A 16906-nucleotide genomic window follows, 5' to 3' on the forward strand; every position below is an offset into this window, starting at 1 on the left:
ATTATTAGATGGCCAATAGTTTGACAATATGTTATTACTTAGATATTATCTAAAAAGCAGGCCAAATATTAGAACAGACACAGCCTCATACTCCTTAAGTTTATGTTAATATTGTTAAGAATATCATAGTTTACTAGTAGATTGCTAGCTATAGAAAAGCTCTTCGAAATCTCATCACTAGTTTCAGTATCAGATATGTATACATATATAGATTACATGTGAAAAAGCATATGGAATTGATAAACTAAAATATTGTATAAATGGGGAAGACATAGAACAGTTATTTTTTTTTAACATTAAGGGACTAAAATTCAAAGATAAAGGTCTGAAAAGAGAACATGGTAAGGGGCAAGATCTTGGAGGATGCCTGAGTCCTTTGGGGCTGATTCTAGTAGTCACTTTAGTGCTTTATACCAAGTAAAACTTGAGTAAAGGGAGATGATTTGTCAATAGACCTCCAAGTGGTAGTGAAATGTATGTAGAGCTTAAAATAATAAAAACAGCTTATATGTGTATGTCATTATATAAATTTTATTGCTTTCATATATATTATCTGATTCTCACAATAGCCTTTATAAGTTAGGAATTCAGAGAAATTAAGTGATTTATGTAAATTATTTACATATTAAGTAGCAGACCTGAAATTGGAAATCAAGCATTCAAATTCTTAGGTCTTTATTCTTTAATCTATTTTTTAGACATTTGTAGCCCTTTATGCTAGTCCACTAACAGGAATTTAAGATACTATGATAAACAATAGTTTTCCCTAAGCAACTTTTAAGTAGTATGAGGTATATGAGGCAGCAGCAGAAACTAAGTCTGGAAAGATTTGCTGGTTCTAAAACCAAAGATACACATTTTAAGAATATAAACATTGCACTTTTTTTCATTTATTTTTAATTTCAAAATTTTAAATAGACTTTACAGCAGTTTCAGGTTCACAGCAAATTGAGTGGAAGGTATAGAAATTTCCCAAATAGCTCCTGCCTCCACACATTCATAGCCCTCCTCCCCTACTATCAACATCTCCCACCAGATGGAACATTTGTTTACAACTGATGAACCTATATTGATACATCGTCATCCAGAGTTCATAATTTACCTTAGGGTTCACTGTTGGTGTTGAATATTCTGTGGGTTTGGACAAATGTATAATGACATATACCCACTGTTTTAGTATCATATAGAGTAGTTTCACTGCCCTAAAAATCATCTTTTCCTTCCCACTGACCCCTGGCAACCACTGATCTTTTCACTGTCTCCATAGCTTTGCTTTTTCCAGAACTAAGCCTTTTCAGATTGGCTTCTCACTTATTTAACAACATGCATTTAGGCTGGCTTGAAAGCTGATTTCTTTTTAGTGCTGAATAATATTCTATTGTCTGCATGTACTACAGTTGATCTTTTCACCTACTGAAGGACATCTGGTTGCTTCTGAGGTTTGGCAGTTATGAACAAAGCTGTTATAAGCATTCATATACAGGTTTTTGTGTGGACAAAGGTTTTCAACTCCTTTGGGTAAATAAATACCAAGGTGTGCAACTGTTGAATGATATAAGTGTATGTTTATTTTTGTAAGAAAGCACCAAACTATCTTCCAGAGAGGCTATATGTACCATTTTGCATTCCCACCAGCAATGAATGAGAGTTCCAGTTGCTCTGCATCCTCATCAGCATTTGGTGTTGTCCTTGTTCTGGATTTTGGCCATTCTGATAGGTGTGTAGTGATATCTCGTTCTTTAAATTTGCATTTCCCTGATGACATATGATATGGGTCATCTTTTCATATGCTTATTTGCTATCTGTACACCTTCTTTGGTGATATGTCTATCAACATCTTTGGCCCACTTTTTAGTTTGGTTATTTGTTTTTTATTGTTGAGTTCTAAGTGTTCTTTATATTTTTTGGATAACAGTCCTTTATCAGATATGTCTTTTGAATTATTTTCTCCCAGTCTGTGGCTTGTCTTTTCACTCTGTTGACAATGCCTTTCTCAGCAGAAAATTTTAATTTTCATAAAGTCCAGCTTATCAATTCTTTCATGAATTATGCCTTTGGTATTGTGTTTAAAAAGTCATTGCCAAGCCCAAGGTCATCTAGATTTTTTCTTATGTCCTAGGAATTTTATAATTTTACATTTTACCTTAAGGTCTAATCCATTTTGAGTTATTTTTATGAAGAATATAAGGCCTGTGTCTAGATTCATTTCTGTGCAAGTAGATATCCAGTTATTCCAGCACTAGTTAGCCTTTGCTCATTTGTCAAAGATCAGTTGACTTTATTTATGCATCTATTTCTGGGCTCCATATTCTGTTCCCTTGATCTATTTGCCTATTCTTTCACCAGTACCCCATTGTCTTGATTACTGTATTTGAATACAATACACTTGAGATACAATGAATGCATTTAAAATACGAACATGCATTTGAAATAAAGTGAATGCTACCTATATGAAGTTTTAATGATAAAATTTTAACAGATTCAAGATGAGTAAGTAGCAAATATTAACTGGAATATTTGGTAGGGGCCATTCTTAGTTGGATAGTTTTTTGTATGTGTAGATATGAATGCTTGCAAATAAGGACATTTTGTTATACATATGGTATAGTAATTTTCTAAAAAAAATTCTTCTAGTTTGTATGAGGAGATCATTGTTATCATAATAGTAAATAAAACACTTCCATAGTCCTCACTCTCTGCCAATCACATTTAAGTGAATCACATATTACTCTCATTTAATCCTCACAATATCCCTATGAAGTTGGTATTCATATTAATCTCATTTGACAGATGAAAAACTGAGGCACAGAGAGGTTACATCTAAGCCCACACAGATGTAGGTGGTGTTGCCAGGATTCTAACCCAGGTAGTCTGGCTCCAAAATCTGTGCTTTTAATCACTACACTATGAACATTCCCTTGTGCAACCTCAGCAAAGAATTAAAGTTATAATTTACTAATATCAATCACCAGATGAAAAATTTCAGGACTAGATGTGCCCATTTAAAGATTAAATATTGAAAGAAAGTTTTCAACAGGTAAAACATTGGAAGTCATTTGTCTTCAAGTATTTAAGTGTTATATGAATTTTAATAGTAATTTTTTCTGAGATTCTAGAAGACATAATGTCTTTATATTAATTTATTGTAAAATGAGAAATGATTGTGAATTGGAGAAAGCTTACATATTTAATATTTGCTTTTTTCTTTTCATATTTAATATTTGAACTGTGATTATAAAATTAAAAATCCCATATTTTTATAAAAATAATTTCTTTATAGTTATTATTGAAGCATAATATCCCAAATAAGGAAACTTTTTAAAGTTATTGAGGACAAAATATAAAATCATCAGAATTTTGTCTTAATCTTGGCCCGTCTCCCTAAAATAGAGCGACACATTTCCCCCAAATATATTATTAAGCACAAAAACTTAAGTTTTCTGATTTGGTTGAAAAAATGAAAATCATTTCTTTAAAATACATTGTAATTTGCCTTCAGTTAAAGATGAACTGCCCCTCCCCTAGAATAATAACTTGATTTCATAAACTGTAAACATTGAGAATTATCTCTCTGTAATTTTCTTTTAGTAAAGGAAAGATTTGTATTTTCATGGAATAATCTTATCAATGTTTGAGTAGTAAAAATTTTAAAATGCAAATAAAAACACAACAGCCTTAAAGAAATTTAAGGAAGAAAATGTGTTCCTAACTCTAGCTAGTTTTTGTTCTCTTCAAACTTTCTGTCACACACATACCTGTAACATCAAATAAGTAGAGATTTGTGTGATTGTTAAATGATGTTTCAAATAGACTATTATATACTTTTTTGGTTTTGTTTTTATTTTTCTTTTGAAAACATTTATTAAATGAACTTTATTCACATCTTTTCTCTGCTTCATTTTTCCTAAAGATTGCCACTACTGTTTCCTCTACATACTCTATTTTTGTCATTATAATTATTTACAGGGATGACAATCCTGTAAAAAACAAACCCACATTCATCTCATACAAACTTGGATGATGAAAATTTAATGCAAAGTGATTGTGTAATGGATTTTCAACCCTTAAGTTGTAGAAGAGACAGCTCAGTCAGAAAAAGTGAATGTAAGAGTAAAATATCTCTAAAATACTATGTAGTGTAATAATGATCATATTGATACATTACCCTATTGCATCTAATTGTAATGAGTATATTTGTATATATAATATTATTTTTTGAATATTTCCTAAGAACAAATTTCCATATATGGTATTTACAGGGCTTTTAAAATCACTTTTAATAACTGCAAATGTTTGAAAAAATTATTTACAAAGCTATAAGTGTACAAGTACCTGCTCATTTTATCAAAGGCTAGCTAGATTGTTTTATTATTTAAAGTCTTAAAATTATAATTTCTTCCTTATAACTTGAAATTTCCAAGTTGAGGTGAATCCTGGCCTTTCAACTTTATCACTGTAATTTTTTTTGTCTTTAAGATACTTGGAAAACTATAAAAATCCTTTTATCACCCTTCTCTATGTGTGAAGAACCAGATTTCTCTCCATTTGATTTCTCAAAAATGTGAAAATCTTAGTCTTTGGGTTTAAAATCATTTAATATGTCAAGTCCTTATAATATTATTAGCTTTCTGAAAATGATTAAATCAGATAAGAATCTACTTTTCTCCCCGACAGCATTACCCACCAGAACTTAAGTTTTACATAGGTAGTAATGTCAGTGTTCCTTTGGTAATGAATATTTGAAGGAACTCTCTTGAAAATTAATTCTATAATAGATGGTTTTTATAATATTTTCCCCTACTCTAGATGCTGATCCCTGCACTGGACTACAACTTGGAATGTGATTTTATTTTTAAGTAGGAATCTTAAAGTGACTTCTCATATTAATATTTTTCCCTAAGTTTTTTGGATTTGAAAGTTTATCTTTTTGATATTGAGTATTCTTTGAGGGGACTAAAAATTTTACCAAAAGGCTGACAAACTTCTATAACTTGTAAGTTGAGTAGATAGATGTTATAAATTTCTAATACCGAGGTATTTTTAAAGTAGAGAGTTCTGAGAAATAAGAAATCCTACCTGTCAAAAAGAACAAAGATGAACATTCTGAAAGAATTGCTGAATCATTAAAGCTGCTTGGCATATTGAGTAGGTGTTCACTTATTATTAGAAGTTAACACAGATCACCACCTTTTCATTATACTCTAAACATGTGTGTACATTTATGTTTCCTCATAAATATTCGTTTTTAAGTTTACAGACTTAAGATACTTAAGTATAAAGCTCTATGCAATTCTTTCGACATCTTCTTATTCATCTTTTCAATATTATATTTGAAATGGGAACGTTTTTGAAAAGATAAGGAAACCATGTAAGAGATTTAAAAGATTAGTTACATACATTGAAAATATTTCCCATAAATATCCAAAAATATATATTAAAAAGCAGGCATCAAAAAGATATATAAATGCTATAAAATTTGTTGGTAAAAGGTAGAAAACTCTCCAAAAGTAACCATAAATAGGAAAAAAAGAATTGGAAGGAAATATACTAATATTTAGCAGAGATTACCTGAAATGGTATGATAGGGAGATTTTTGTTTTTTTTTTCTTCGTTTTCTAAAACCTTTGACAGTAATTTATATTTCTAATTGGGCAAAATGTGTTTTTAAAAGAAAAAATATTTCTTATATTACTGCCCTGTAAATAGCATATCCAGATTTTTAGATGATCCAGTTAAGATCTTATAAGAAACATGAGTATTTACTGTCTGTAACCTGATGCTTTTCTCCTATCTTTCCTGCAGCACAAAAGTTCTTTAAATAGTGACCCTAGGAATGGGGGTATCTTTTTGTTGAAGTAACTAAAATCAGATATGAAGATTTCACAAATATTAGTTTGCCAGAGCTATTAACTCATGTATACTATAAAAAACTAGTTAAAATCATTAGCTAAAATCATATTTAAGTCCTTATTTTAAAATATTGCTTTCAAAGTTTATGATAGTCTTTTTACAAAGTGAAATTGGTATATTGACTTCCTGGCATATTTGATTGATGACCCCAGGAATTTTGAAAATGACACAAATTATTTGAAAATTTAAACAAACCATATTTTAGTATTGTATGTCTTACATTTGAATAACTTGAAATTGAAATGAAAATACCTAAAATAAGTTCAAGGGTACTTTTATTTGAATAATAAATAACTAATTTTAACATAGGATGCTTAATGGCTGTAATTATTTTAGTTGCTTTTTCACCTAGAATGGAGAAATAATATGTAGTTATGACATTCTATGCTGCAATAATAAGTTTCTCAATCTACCTGGCCATTTAAAAAGGAAATAAAAATGGTAGAGCCAAAAGGAAAATGAATAGTTAATCATGGAGGTGGAGAAAACCTAGCTCTGTACTTTGACTAGAGGCAGCTGGGGAAGTGACGTCCTGTAGCATTTGCTGTTCTAGAAAGTACAGAGACACGTAGTGAAAATGGGAGGATCTAGAAGGAGGCCGTCTCTTGTGTAGTGTATATTTATCTGTAAGTGAGCTGTTGGGGAAGGAATTAAATACGGAGACGCTGTCTGCTTACTGCCGTAAGACGCGAAGCTGAACTGCTGATTTGTTTTAACTTTTAAAATACCCAGCTTGGTTTATTTTTCTTAGAATCTTTGTATTGCTAAGACTGGGGACGCTGTTTTTTTGTTTTTTGTTTTTGTTTTTTTCCACAAAGGGAAACCTAAGTTCATTTCAAGGCATTCGAAATGGGGAAAGACTATTATTTCATTTTGGGAATTGAAAAAGGAGCTTCAGATGAAGATATTAAAAAGGCTTACCGAAAACAAGCCCTCAAATTTCATCCGGACAAGAACAAATCTCCTCAAGCAGAGGAAAAATTTAAAGAGGTCGCAGAAGCTTATGAAGTGTTGAGTGATCCTAAAAAGAGAGAAATATATGATCAGTTTGGGGAGGAAGGTAAGTATTCTCTATGTACCTTTCTGTCTCTCCAGCTGTCTTTCTTTTTTTCCCCCTTTATCTCTCAGCCTTCTGGTTATCATTAAATTCTCAGACATATGAAAAGTAGAAAGACATAATGGATAAAAGCAAGATTTCATCTCTGATGATATGAATGAATAATTACATAGCTGTGAATGAAATGTACTTGTTTGCCTTTTTTAGATTTTGGCATTTTGTAATATTCATATTATACCATTAGATTTATAATGTTAACGTATATTTGTAAAAAACCTTAAATTCTCATACATGTTAATGAATTGTGTCAAAAGTCTTATGCAACTTGTTTTATTTTTTAATGAATGTTCTGCCAGAACCAGAAAAGATCCTTCAGTCACTTAAAATCTTAAGATTGGCAGTTCAGATTCTGGGTAGTTTATATTTTATTCACAAAATCAAAAGAAGTTTTTGCCTTTCTTATAGCAAAGGTAGTTTAGACTGAACAAGACACAGTCGTCTCTCTGAGAAGCAGAAGGCCCAGGCATTTAGCTGTAGTTGTTTTTGGCATTCCGCCTGGAGAGGAAAGAATTTTCCTGATGTCATAAAATACCAGAACAAGTTTTTAGCTTAATTGTAAACAGCAATTGTGTGCCAAGAAAATGAGATCTCAGAAATACAATTTTTGACCTAAAATGGATACCAGTTAGCACAATTATTAATTCACTTTTAGGTAATATTATTTCTTCTGAAAATTTACTAAGTACAGAGGAAAGCGTGACAACTTCCCTTTCCTCTCCCTACCTTTCCCTGCCTTACTTTTGTTTCTTGCACTGTGAGATCTGAAACTAGTTGACTAGTAAATGAGGTATTTTAAGATTATCCTTTTATTCTGGATTTTAAGTTTCGTCTATCATCTCCATATAAATGTAGCTATAAAGTAAGTGTTTTAAATTGCTAATTAACAACAACAAAAATAATTCCTACAGGTTCTGGTATTTTCAATTTTTTACAAGACTATAATTTTATTATTTTCTCCCAAAATATTCTTTTTTAAATCATTGTAGATATGAAAACTTTTTTGTTATTTCTTTGCTTCCTTTATTGCATTTAGTGTTATGTTTTCCTAATTAGAGATATATCCAGTTCTGGGGATGTAGAGTACAGCACAGGGAATGTAGTCAATAATATTGTCATTGACTTTGACTATGTCTGGTGCTGGGTGGTTACTGGACTAATCGGAGGGATCACTTCTTAAATTGTTTGGATGTCTAACCATTAAGCTGTACACTTGAAACTAATATAAAATAATATTGAATGTCAACTCTAATTGAAAAACAAAAATTTAAAAAGAAATATATCCTAAAATTACAATAAAACAATGACTGCTCATTTTGAGTTAAAAAATTAAATATAGATAAGCAGGGGGACTGTGTGTTGAGGGTTTTTTTCTTGTTTTGTTTTCCTTTTTGATGTGAGCTGCCAAAAATTGAAGTTTTTGCTGCTGGTTTTAGTGTGATGAGGACCTGCAGTATCAAGTTCTTATAAACGTTGAAAAAGGCAGTTCAATCCTGTTTGCTCTTTATGACCATACTACTCAAAATACTATGATTTGCTTCATTTTAAAAGCTAAACAGGATTCTCAGATATTACTAACAGTACACTGTTCTTTCTGAACTTATTTTGTAATTTTATAAAGAAATTCACAAATATAAATTCCCATAGAAAAGCAGATACTGCTTTAATCTACACCTCTCGCTGATAGCTCAAGTTTATGACTAAGCCATAGGATTCAGTGTTTACTGAAAACATGTGTCTTCAGAATTTTCAAATCACCAAATGATACATTTTTCATTACCTTTTAATAGGATTTTTCTTGAGTGATACTTCTCGAGTTTGATTTTTACTGATTATTATCAGTGAGTGGATTTTTAAAAAACCTAATGCAGGATCATCTCTGTTCCCTGAATCTTTTTTTTTATTCTTGACTCAGGTAATTGATTTAAGCAATAGAGAGAGTAGTGAGGGGAGAATAAGTTTTTTAAAGTTTTTTAATAATATATTTCAGAGTATTAAAATATATTGTTCAGAAATGTCATTCTCTAGTTATGTTACTTGAAAATGCAGTTAAAGTTATTGTATTTGATTCTTTTTTAGAAATTATTCTTTATAGAAAAGCGTATATTTATTTGCCCTTTATTCAGAATGTCTCATTAATTCTTTTTTTTTTTTTTTTAAATCATCTTTAGGTATACTGTGAAAATTTGGGAAAACATTTTTTCTCTTTGCCTTTCATAGATCTGTTTGTGCCTACAAGTCTGGTTCCATATCCCTATGGGTTTCTCTAGCAGTAACAAAACACTGTTTTATGAGTGGAGCCATTACTAATTTACCTGATATACTTTTTTTTTCAATTGTTACACTCTGTTTCAAGGCCTGAGACAGTGGGAATAAGGAACCATGAACTGAGAAGTGTATGAGTTGAACATGCTAAATTATGTATTTAGGAACTAAGAACTAATGACCAATTTATTCATGTTTTGAAAATATCCAATATACACAGTTTTAAATGCTGAGTGTTTCAAAAGTTAGATAAAAATAGAGATGTTTTAAATTTACTGTATGACCCAACAACTCCACTCCTAGGAATCTATAAATGAGAAATGAAAATATAGATCCACACCAAGACATGTACATGTGTGTTCACAGCAGCATTATTTGTAATGGTTCCAAACTGGAGACAATCCAGAAGTACTATCATTTGGTGAACAAAACATGCTATATATGTATGTACATGCACACACACATGTTCATGTGCGCATGCAATGGATTCTACTTAGCAACTAAAAAGATCTGTTTAATGAAATATGCTACCTCATGGATACACTTCAAAAACCTTGCTAAATAGGGAGGGGGAGTTAGATAGGGGTAAAAGGGGTCAAATATTTGGTGAGGGAAGGAAATCTAACTTTGGGTGGTGAACACGCAATGCAATATATATACAACATACTGTCGAATCGTACATGTGAAACTTATTTGATTTTATTAATGTCACCCAAATAATTTTTATTAAAAAATGGTAAATAAAATGAGTCAGATGTAAAATACTATATATTTTATGATTACATTTCTATGAAATGCATGGAAAGGGCAAATGTGTAAAGAAAGAAAGATCAGTGGTTGCCTAGGGCTAGGAGTAGGAACATGGATTAGCTACAAATAGAAATTGGAGAACTCCTTGGGTTGTAAATGTTCTACAACTGGACTGTGATGGTCACGCAACTCTACAACTTCATCACTAAAATCATTGAATTGTATATTTTCAATGGGTTAATTTTATTATAATATGTAATAATAGTTTAAACAATTGAGAAATTTTATCCATAGTTGAATCATTTGAAAACAACAGAGAACTACAGAAATTTAAAATGGGACTTTGAACCAGTCTCTCCCAAAAAGCCTTAGGTAAAGTTCTGAGTTGTTCAGTGGATGTCAACACAAGTTTGTTTTAAAGGACTAAAAAAATTTTTTCAATAACTCATTTTTATATAGTATTCCAGTTATTTAACATTTCTTTATACCTTCTTTTTTGTTTACTTAATCAGTGACTTACTTTAAATCCTGAAAGATAGTATTTATATGATTAGACTTACTTCTTCAGTTTTTTATTTTTTTTTTAATCAACTGGATCTTTTTATTTACTATGTATTTCTAAAAATAAGTAAATTGGACTTTTGTGAATCAAAACTGTTTAAAGGATCTCATTATGCTAAGTCTAAATCTTGCTATAAACATGGATTTTTACATATTAGATCTTTTTTTATGGTGACATTAACAAAATCCAATAAGTTACAACAGTAAGTTATGTATGTATTGCATTGTGTGCTCACCACCCATAGATTTCTTTCACCACATAGTTAACATCTGATACCCCGTCTACCTCCCGTCTCCCTCTTACATATTAGATCTTAAAGTAAGAGTTATTAAAGTCTTAAAATTTTGTCTTTAAAGCCCTGATTTTTCTCCAATGCTGCTTTTTTTGATAAGCTTTTAGTCAAGAAGCTAGTGGAAGTCATTCTTATGGATAGTATCCCAAACACCTATTTATTTTTGAATTGCAAATTGGTTGGTTGTTTTTTAAATAATAGCAGCCTTAATAAAGCATAGGCACATGTTGATTCTAGAGTGCATTCCTTGATCACACAAAGTGATGGTGTCTAGGAAACATTTTGAATAGCAGAATAAATCCAGTTGAATATTAAAACTTTCCATGAGAAGTTGAAATGTACATAGTGAAAGAGTTGACTGAATAGTTTATGACATGCATGTTACAATTCAAATGCTAGGCAGTGCAAGTGATACTTGCATAATAATTCATGTTATATAGTAGCAGTGTGAATTTTGGCAGTATTTTCTCAGTCATTATAGTAGCCTTGACCTTTATCTGAGCAATGTACTTGACTAATGTCAAGGAAAACCTCAAAGCTCCGTTGGAGGTTTTTTGTCAGCTTTGATAAACATCACTTTACACTATGTGAATCTTCTCAGGGACTCTGTAATCCTGATTTACCATTTTTGTCAGAAGAGGAAAGAGATTTTAGGGAAAAGCCAAACCCATGATGTAATAATGTAAAATGTTATTCTTTCTTTTTATGAATTCATTATGGGTTGAAACATTTAGATTTTGCCTTGTAGAGGGTTAGATTGGGCAAGCTAATTTACTCAATTTATTTTATTAACTGTTAAATTATTATACTGTATCATTTTTGGGATGAAAGATGAAATGATTGAAACAATTTAATGGTTTAGTCACATTGGTCATGACTGAGTTATATACATAGCCTAGCATTTAAAAATATCTGTCACTAGCTTTTCTTTTCTTTTTTTTTTTAACATTTGGAATTATATCCATACCACCAAAATTTAACTAGAAGAACTTTTGGATGAACTGCAGGTTAAAAGTTCTTGTCCTGCTTATACTTGTCATTCTGTTTCTACAAAGAATATCCCAAACTGCTATTTGGATATATCATTCAATACACCTTTTGATGATTTTCAGATTATTATATTTCTCTCGTTCTCTTCAGATTTCTATTCATGGATGAGGGTAAAAATTTAATCATCAGCTAAGACTGTTCGATGAAGTAAAGTACATGGATACTTTTTAATGGAAGAAGCCAAGTAGAATAAGACATGCAATAAGTCTCTTTGAAAGCATGCTGAGTGATTCCAGTTGAATTTTTTATTTTTAAATCTCTCACAAATGTGTATGTGTGATTATACATTATATTGCTCTTACATCTGCTTCTTCTCTATCCTGACACTCAAGACACCTTTTAAAGTTTATATTTAGGAGATTTTAAGAATTAGTTCATTCCCTTTATTCAATAAATATGAGCATCTATCATTTTCAGCTCTGTATGCATGGGCAGTGCAGAAATTAATAAAACATATTTCCTGTCCTCAAATTACTCATTGTTTGAACATATTGGGATTCCTTAGTTTAATTTCTTGAGTTTTTCACAGTTTTATAGTTTTTAGATTTTGTTCCTTTTGTTTCCTTGGTCAGCAATGCCCATAAGTTTTAAGCAGAAAGTTTGTTGATGCTGTAATGATATAAATCCTTGCCAGTATTAGTTCTTAAAAGATCACTATACTGTTGTTTTGTGAGTTTTAGTAGAATCTTTCTTTGGTATGTAGCGGAAAGTGATGCTTCAAATATGTAACCTCTTGTGAGCTACATATTACTTAGTTGAGCCTTAGAGAACAGGGTCAGAGGGTCACTGACTGGGTATCTGAAGCAGTTGTCTACAGTAGACAGAATTAACCAGTCCAAAGTTCTTACATGTCAAGAGAGTTTACAACTCTTGATTTCAGTCTCTTTTTACATGCTACTGAAATTATGCTATCACATGGTATGCCTAGATAAAAAAATTTTGTTATCTGGGATAATGGTAACAATAGTAGTGTCTAAAAATACATTTTTCATATTATTAGAATTTTTCAGCCACAGAAAGAGTTCTGTCTTAATTCTTAAATATAAAAGATGATCTGAAATAAAATTTGTTAGTATGAATATGATGTTTTATATTATTGATTGTTGTGCTCATTGATGATAATGGTATTTAAAGATTTAGGTTATGTATTTTGCATTGATTACTGAAGACCTTTCAATTGACATCTTTTAAAAACTTAAGTTTATATACTTCAGCTTGTCAGACTAGTAGCTCATGAGATAAGAAGTTCCTGATTTTTATTTTCTTATGTACCCATGGACAGAGATTCAGGAATAAATTATCATTAGAGAATGGGGATTTGGAGGAAGAATGTGAGGCTGAAATTTTAACTTAGAAGGATCAAACATTATATAGCTGTTCTATATTTAGTTATAATGGCATTTCTGGACAATATTAATAAATTACAACTTAAGTTGGCCAAAGTTTTTAATAATACAATTTTTAAATGTTTAACTTTCAAGAGTTGCAAGCTTTGTTCTAATCATGCTTATCTCTTCATTTAGGATTGAAAGGAGGAGCAGGAGGTACTGATGGACAAGGAGGTACCTTCCGGTACACCTTTCATGGCGATCCTCATGCCACATTTGCAGCATTTTTTGGAGGTTCCAACCCCTTTGAAATTTTCTTTGGAAGACGGATGGCTGGTGGTAGAGATCCTGAAGAAATGGAAATAGATGGAGATCCTTTTAGTGCCTTTGGATTCAGCATGAATGGATATCCAAGAGACAGGAATTCTGTGGGGCCATCCCGCCTCAAACAAGATCCTCCAGTTATTCATGAACTTAGAGTATCACTTGAAGAAATATATAATGGTTGTACCAAACGGATGAAGATTTCTCGAAAAAGGTTAAACCCTGATGGAAGGAGTTATAGATCTGAGGACAAAATTCTCACCATTGAGATTAAAAAAGGGTGGAAAGAAGGCACCAAAATTACTTTTCCAAGGGAAGGAGATGAAACACCAACTAGTATTCCAGCAGACATTGTTTTTATCATTAAAGATAAAGATCACCCAAAATTTAAAAGGGATGGATCAAATATAATTTATACTGCTAAAATTAGTTTACGAGAGGTAAGTAAGACCTAGGATTCTGAAACCAAGCAATTATGTATCTGATCTTAGGGAACTTAAATAATAGCTAACATTTATTTAATACTTTCCACACATTATTTTTTTAAATTTTCATAAGAACTCCCTGAGGTGGTAGTACTATTATACCTCTCTTATGGATAGGATTATATTTTCTAAGTTTAGTTACCTATACTAACAATTTAAATGCCAGTTTTAAATGCTAACTGGATTTTGTACTATGAGGCCTAATAGTGAGTTAACTCTACTCACAAGTGTGATTTGTGAGATCTGCATTATAATCTCATCTCCTTAGTCCATGTATAATATTTTTGCCAAAATTGTTAATTTGGAGTAATAATTATATAACAAAAAAAGGTATTAAATCACAAATTAGTTGATGAGAGTTCATTAAATTGCATTAATACACGAGTTCTTATTTTTAGGTGCTATTTCTCAAATTGGATTATAATCCTGAAGATAATGTCATGTCAGTACCCTGCTTAAAATTCTTAAATGATTCCACATAATATCTGCTACAAAGTCTAGACTCTCTAGCTTAAGAGAAAAGGTCATCTTAAATCTGATTTCTACCCAAAATGTATATGTATTTCCCTAAGTTTGCTCTATTATCAACTTGTCTGTGTCATCATCATCTGAGCTCTACTCTCTGGAACACTATTGTTCTTCACTTGGCCTTGATACTGGCTACTGGTCTAACGCTTAGCTATAGCATTCAGTACTCCCAGAAACTAAGGGGGGATGCTGGGTACCCTTTCTCTCACAAAAGACTTCTGCACATTATACTGTATTATAATTACTAGTTCGCTTCTGTATTCCTTATGCATTCCTTGAGGTCTGCATCAAGGAGGAATGTGGCATATAGTAGGCACTCAGTAAACATGTGTTGAGAAAAACAATTATTTTTCATCCTAACGTTTTCCCTCAGAGAAGTAGGTAGTTACTCCTATCCTATTCTTTCCGGTCCTGAATTTCTCCCTCTTCTCTTTTCCCATTCCATCCTTGCATCTTGAATATTGTAATAGCCTCAGACTACTCATTTCACTCCAGGGCAGTGTGGAAGACATCTTTTACTTCTCTCTTCCTTCTCCTTTTCCTTTTCCTTTCCTTCTCCTTCTCCTTTTCTTCTTTCGTAGCATCTCATTATACATGTCCTAAAGGGATTTTCTAACGGGAAATAGTCTTATAATTATTGATACTCTTTTGGAGGTTAAAATTTTGTCATAGTGGTATCATCTTTTACACCTAGTAATATTTTTGTTTAGACTTTTAAGTTTCGAAGATTGTTGATTTAATTTTGTTCATTTTAGGCATTGTGTGGCTGCTCAGTTAATGTGCCAACAATGGATGGAAGAACCATACCTATGTCAATAAATGATATTGTGAAACCTGGAATGAGGAGAAGAATTATTGGATATGGGCTGCCGTTTCCAAAAAATCCTGACCAACGTGGTGACCTTCTAATAGAATTTGAGGTGTCCTTCCCAGATTCTATATCCTCATCATCCAAAGAAGTACTTAGGAAACATCTTCCTGCCTCATAGAATGAAAAACTTTGTTATCCATATTTTGATAAGGCACTGAAAATATAAAAGGACTGGCAGTTTACTGATGTAGATGTGAATTCTGTATAAAGATGTGTAAATTATTTTGAGGGTTCATTAAATTGCATGAACTGAGACGGGTAAAATAAATAGGCAAAAGGGATTTTTACAGTTAGAGATGAAGAGAAAACCATTCATTCTATTTTATTTCTCCCAAATCAGGAATTTTTAGTATTTTGCTTACATGTAATATTTGTTTTTGTGAAGTTACTAAATATATTTCTAATAAAGTACTAGACTATCCAAGTACTTTATTTCTTATATCTTTACATTATTAGAATAATAGCTTCTCATAATGGAAATTTAGATTCCTAACTGAACCATACATATGGTATGTATTTTCTAGAAAATAAAAACCCAGATCATTTGGAAATATGGTTAACTAGATTTAAATCACCATCAGAAATGACGCTATAGGGCTGATTCCCATAAAATAATATCCTAATGCATAGGTTTCACCATTTTAATTTTTAAAATATGCTGTAGCATTTCTTAATAACATAGTTATAATGTTCTTAAGGCAGACCTTTTCATAAAAAGAAAATTAATGGCAATTTATCTCCTGTGGAAATCCCAATTGCCCGAATTACTGATATTTTAGAAATAGGCTGTTTTTAAAATGCCATATGTAATTTTATGCAAGTTGAGTATATATCTTAGACTTAATAAATTATAGGCACATTTTATTGTCCATTAGTTTAAAATAGTTTGTTTAATAATAAATGTGTTTTTAGAGGAAATGTTGTTACTTGGAATTAATTTTCCAATTACACAGTCTTCTATAACTTACTCATAATATGCTCTATGTACCTTATGAAATTTCCCTAAAAAGAATAAACTACCACTATGGTGTTAAACCAAAATATGGGGAAAATAAACACTAATTGCTGCTTATGAATGATGTTGCTACTACTTGTTATGCATATATATAAATATTTTACTTTTTCATATGCATAGATTGCATTTCTTAGCTGTTTTAATATTTTAAATACATTTACGTTTAAAAAATTTCGTTTTCTATTTTATAACTATAGTGAGAATGATGTTATGAAATAGTATTTGGTTCAAAAGTAATTTTCAGGATGATATGCAAGGTATACTGGATCCTATCAAATTCTATTTTAGCAAAATATGAAATCTTTTAAAAATTCAATAAATAGGTTGCAGTCATCATATACTTTACAGATTGAGATAAAATTCACATGCCATAGAGTTTACCATTTTAAAGTGTAGAATTCAGTGGTTTTAG

The 16906-nt window shown here is 31.1% G+C and overlaps 1 protein-coding gene across 1 annotated transcript; it reads left to right on the top strand.

Annotated features, from left to right (window-relative positions):
• The first annotated feature begins 6449 nt into the window (after positions 1 to 6449).
• Positions 6450 to 16659, top strand: DNAJB4 (DnaJ heat shock protein family (Hsp40) member B4). Its single transcript, XM_011355549.2, has 3 exons — positions 6450 to 6970; positions 13467 to 14035; positions 15364 to 16659. Exons 1-3 carry the CDS (start codon positions 6760 to 6762, stop codon positions 15595 to 15597), a joined length of 1014 nt encoding a protein of 337 aa, XP_011353851.1. The 5' UTR covers positions 6450 to 6759; the 3' UTR covers positions 15598 to 16659.
• The last annotated feature ends 247 nt before the right edge of the window (positions 16660 to 16906 follow it).

This window comes from Pteropus vampyrus, unplaced genomic scaffold (assembly GCF_000151845.1).
Source record: "Pteropus vampyrus isolate Shadow unplaced genomic scaffold, Pvam_2.0 Scaffold22, whole genome shotgun sequence".
Classification (NCBI taxonomy): domain Eukaryota; kingdom Metazoa; phylum Chordata; class Mammalia; order Chiroptera; family Pteropodidae; genus Pteropus; species Pteropus vampyrus.

Bases quoted from the DNA above. Each gene is read 5' to 3' on its own strand.
- DNAJB4 (XM_011355549.2), top strand. From the start codon at position 6,760: ATGGGGAAAGACTATTATTTCATTTTGGGAATTGAAAAAGGAGCTTCA. The intron at 6,971-13,466 runs GTAAGTATTCTC...CTCTTCATTTAG, and splicing joins TGATCAGTTTGGGGAGGAAG to GATTGAAAGGAGGAGCAGGA. The intron at 14,036-15,363 runs GTAAGTAAGACC...TGTTCATTTTAG, and splicing joins CTAAAATTAGTTTACGAGAG to GCATTGTGTGGCTGCTCAGT.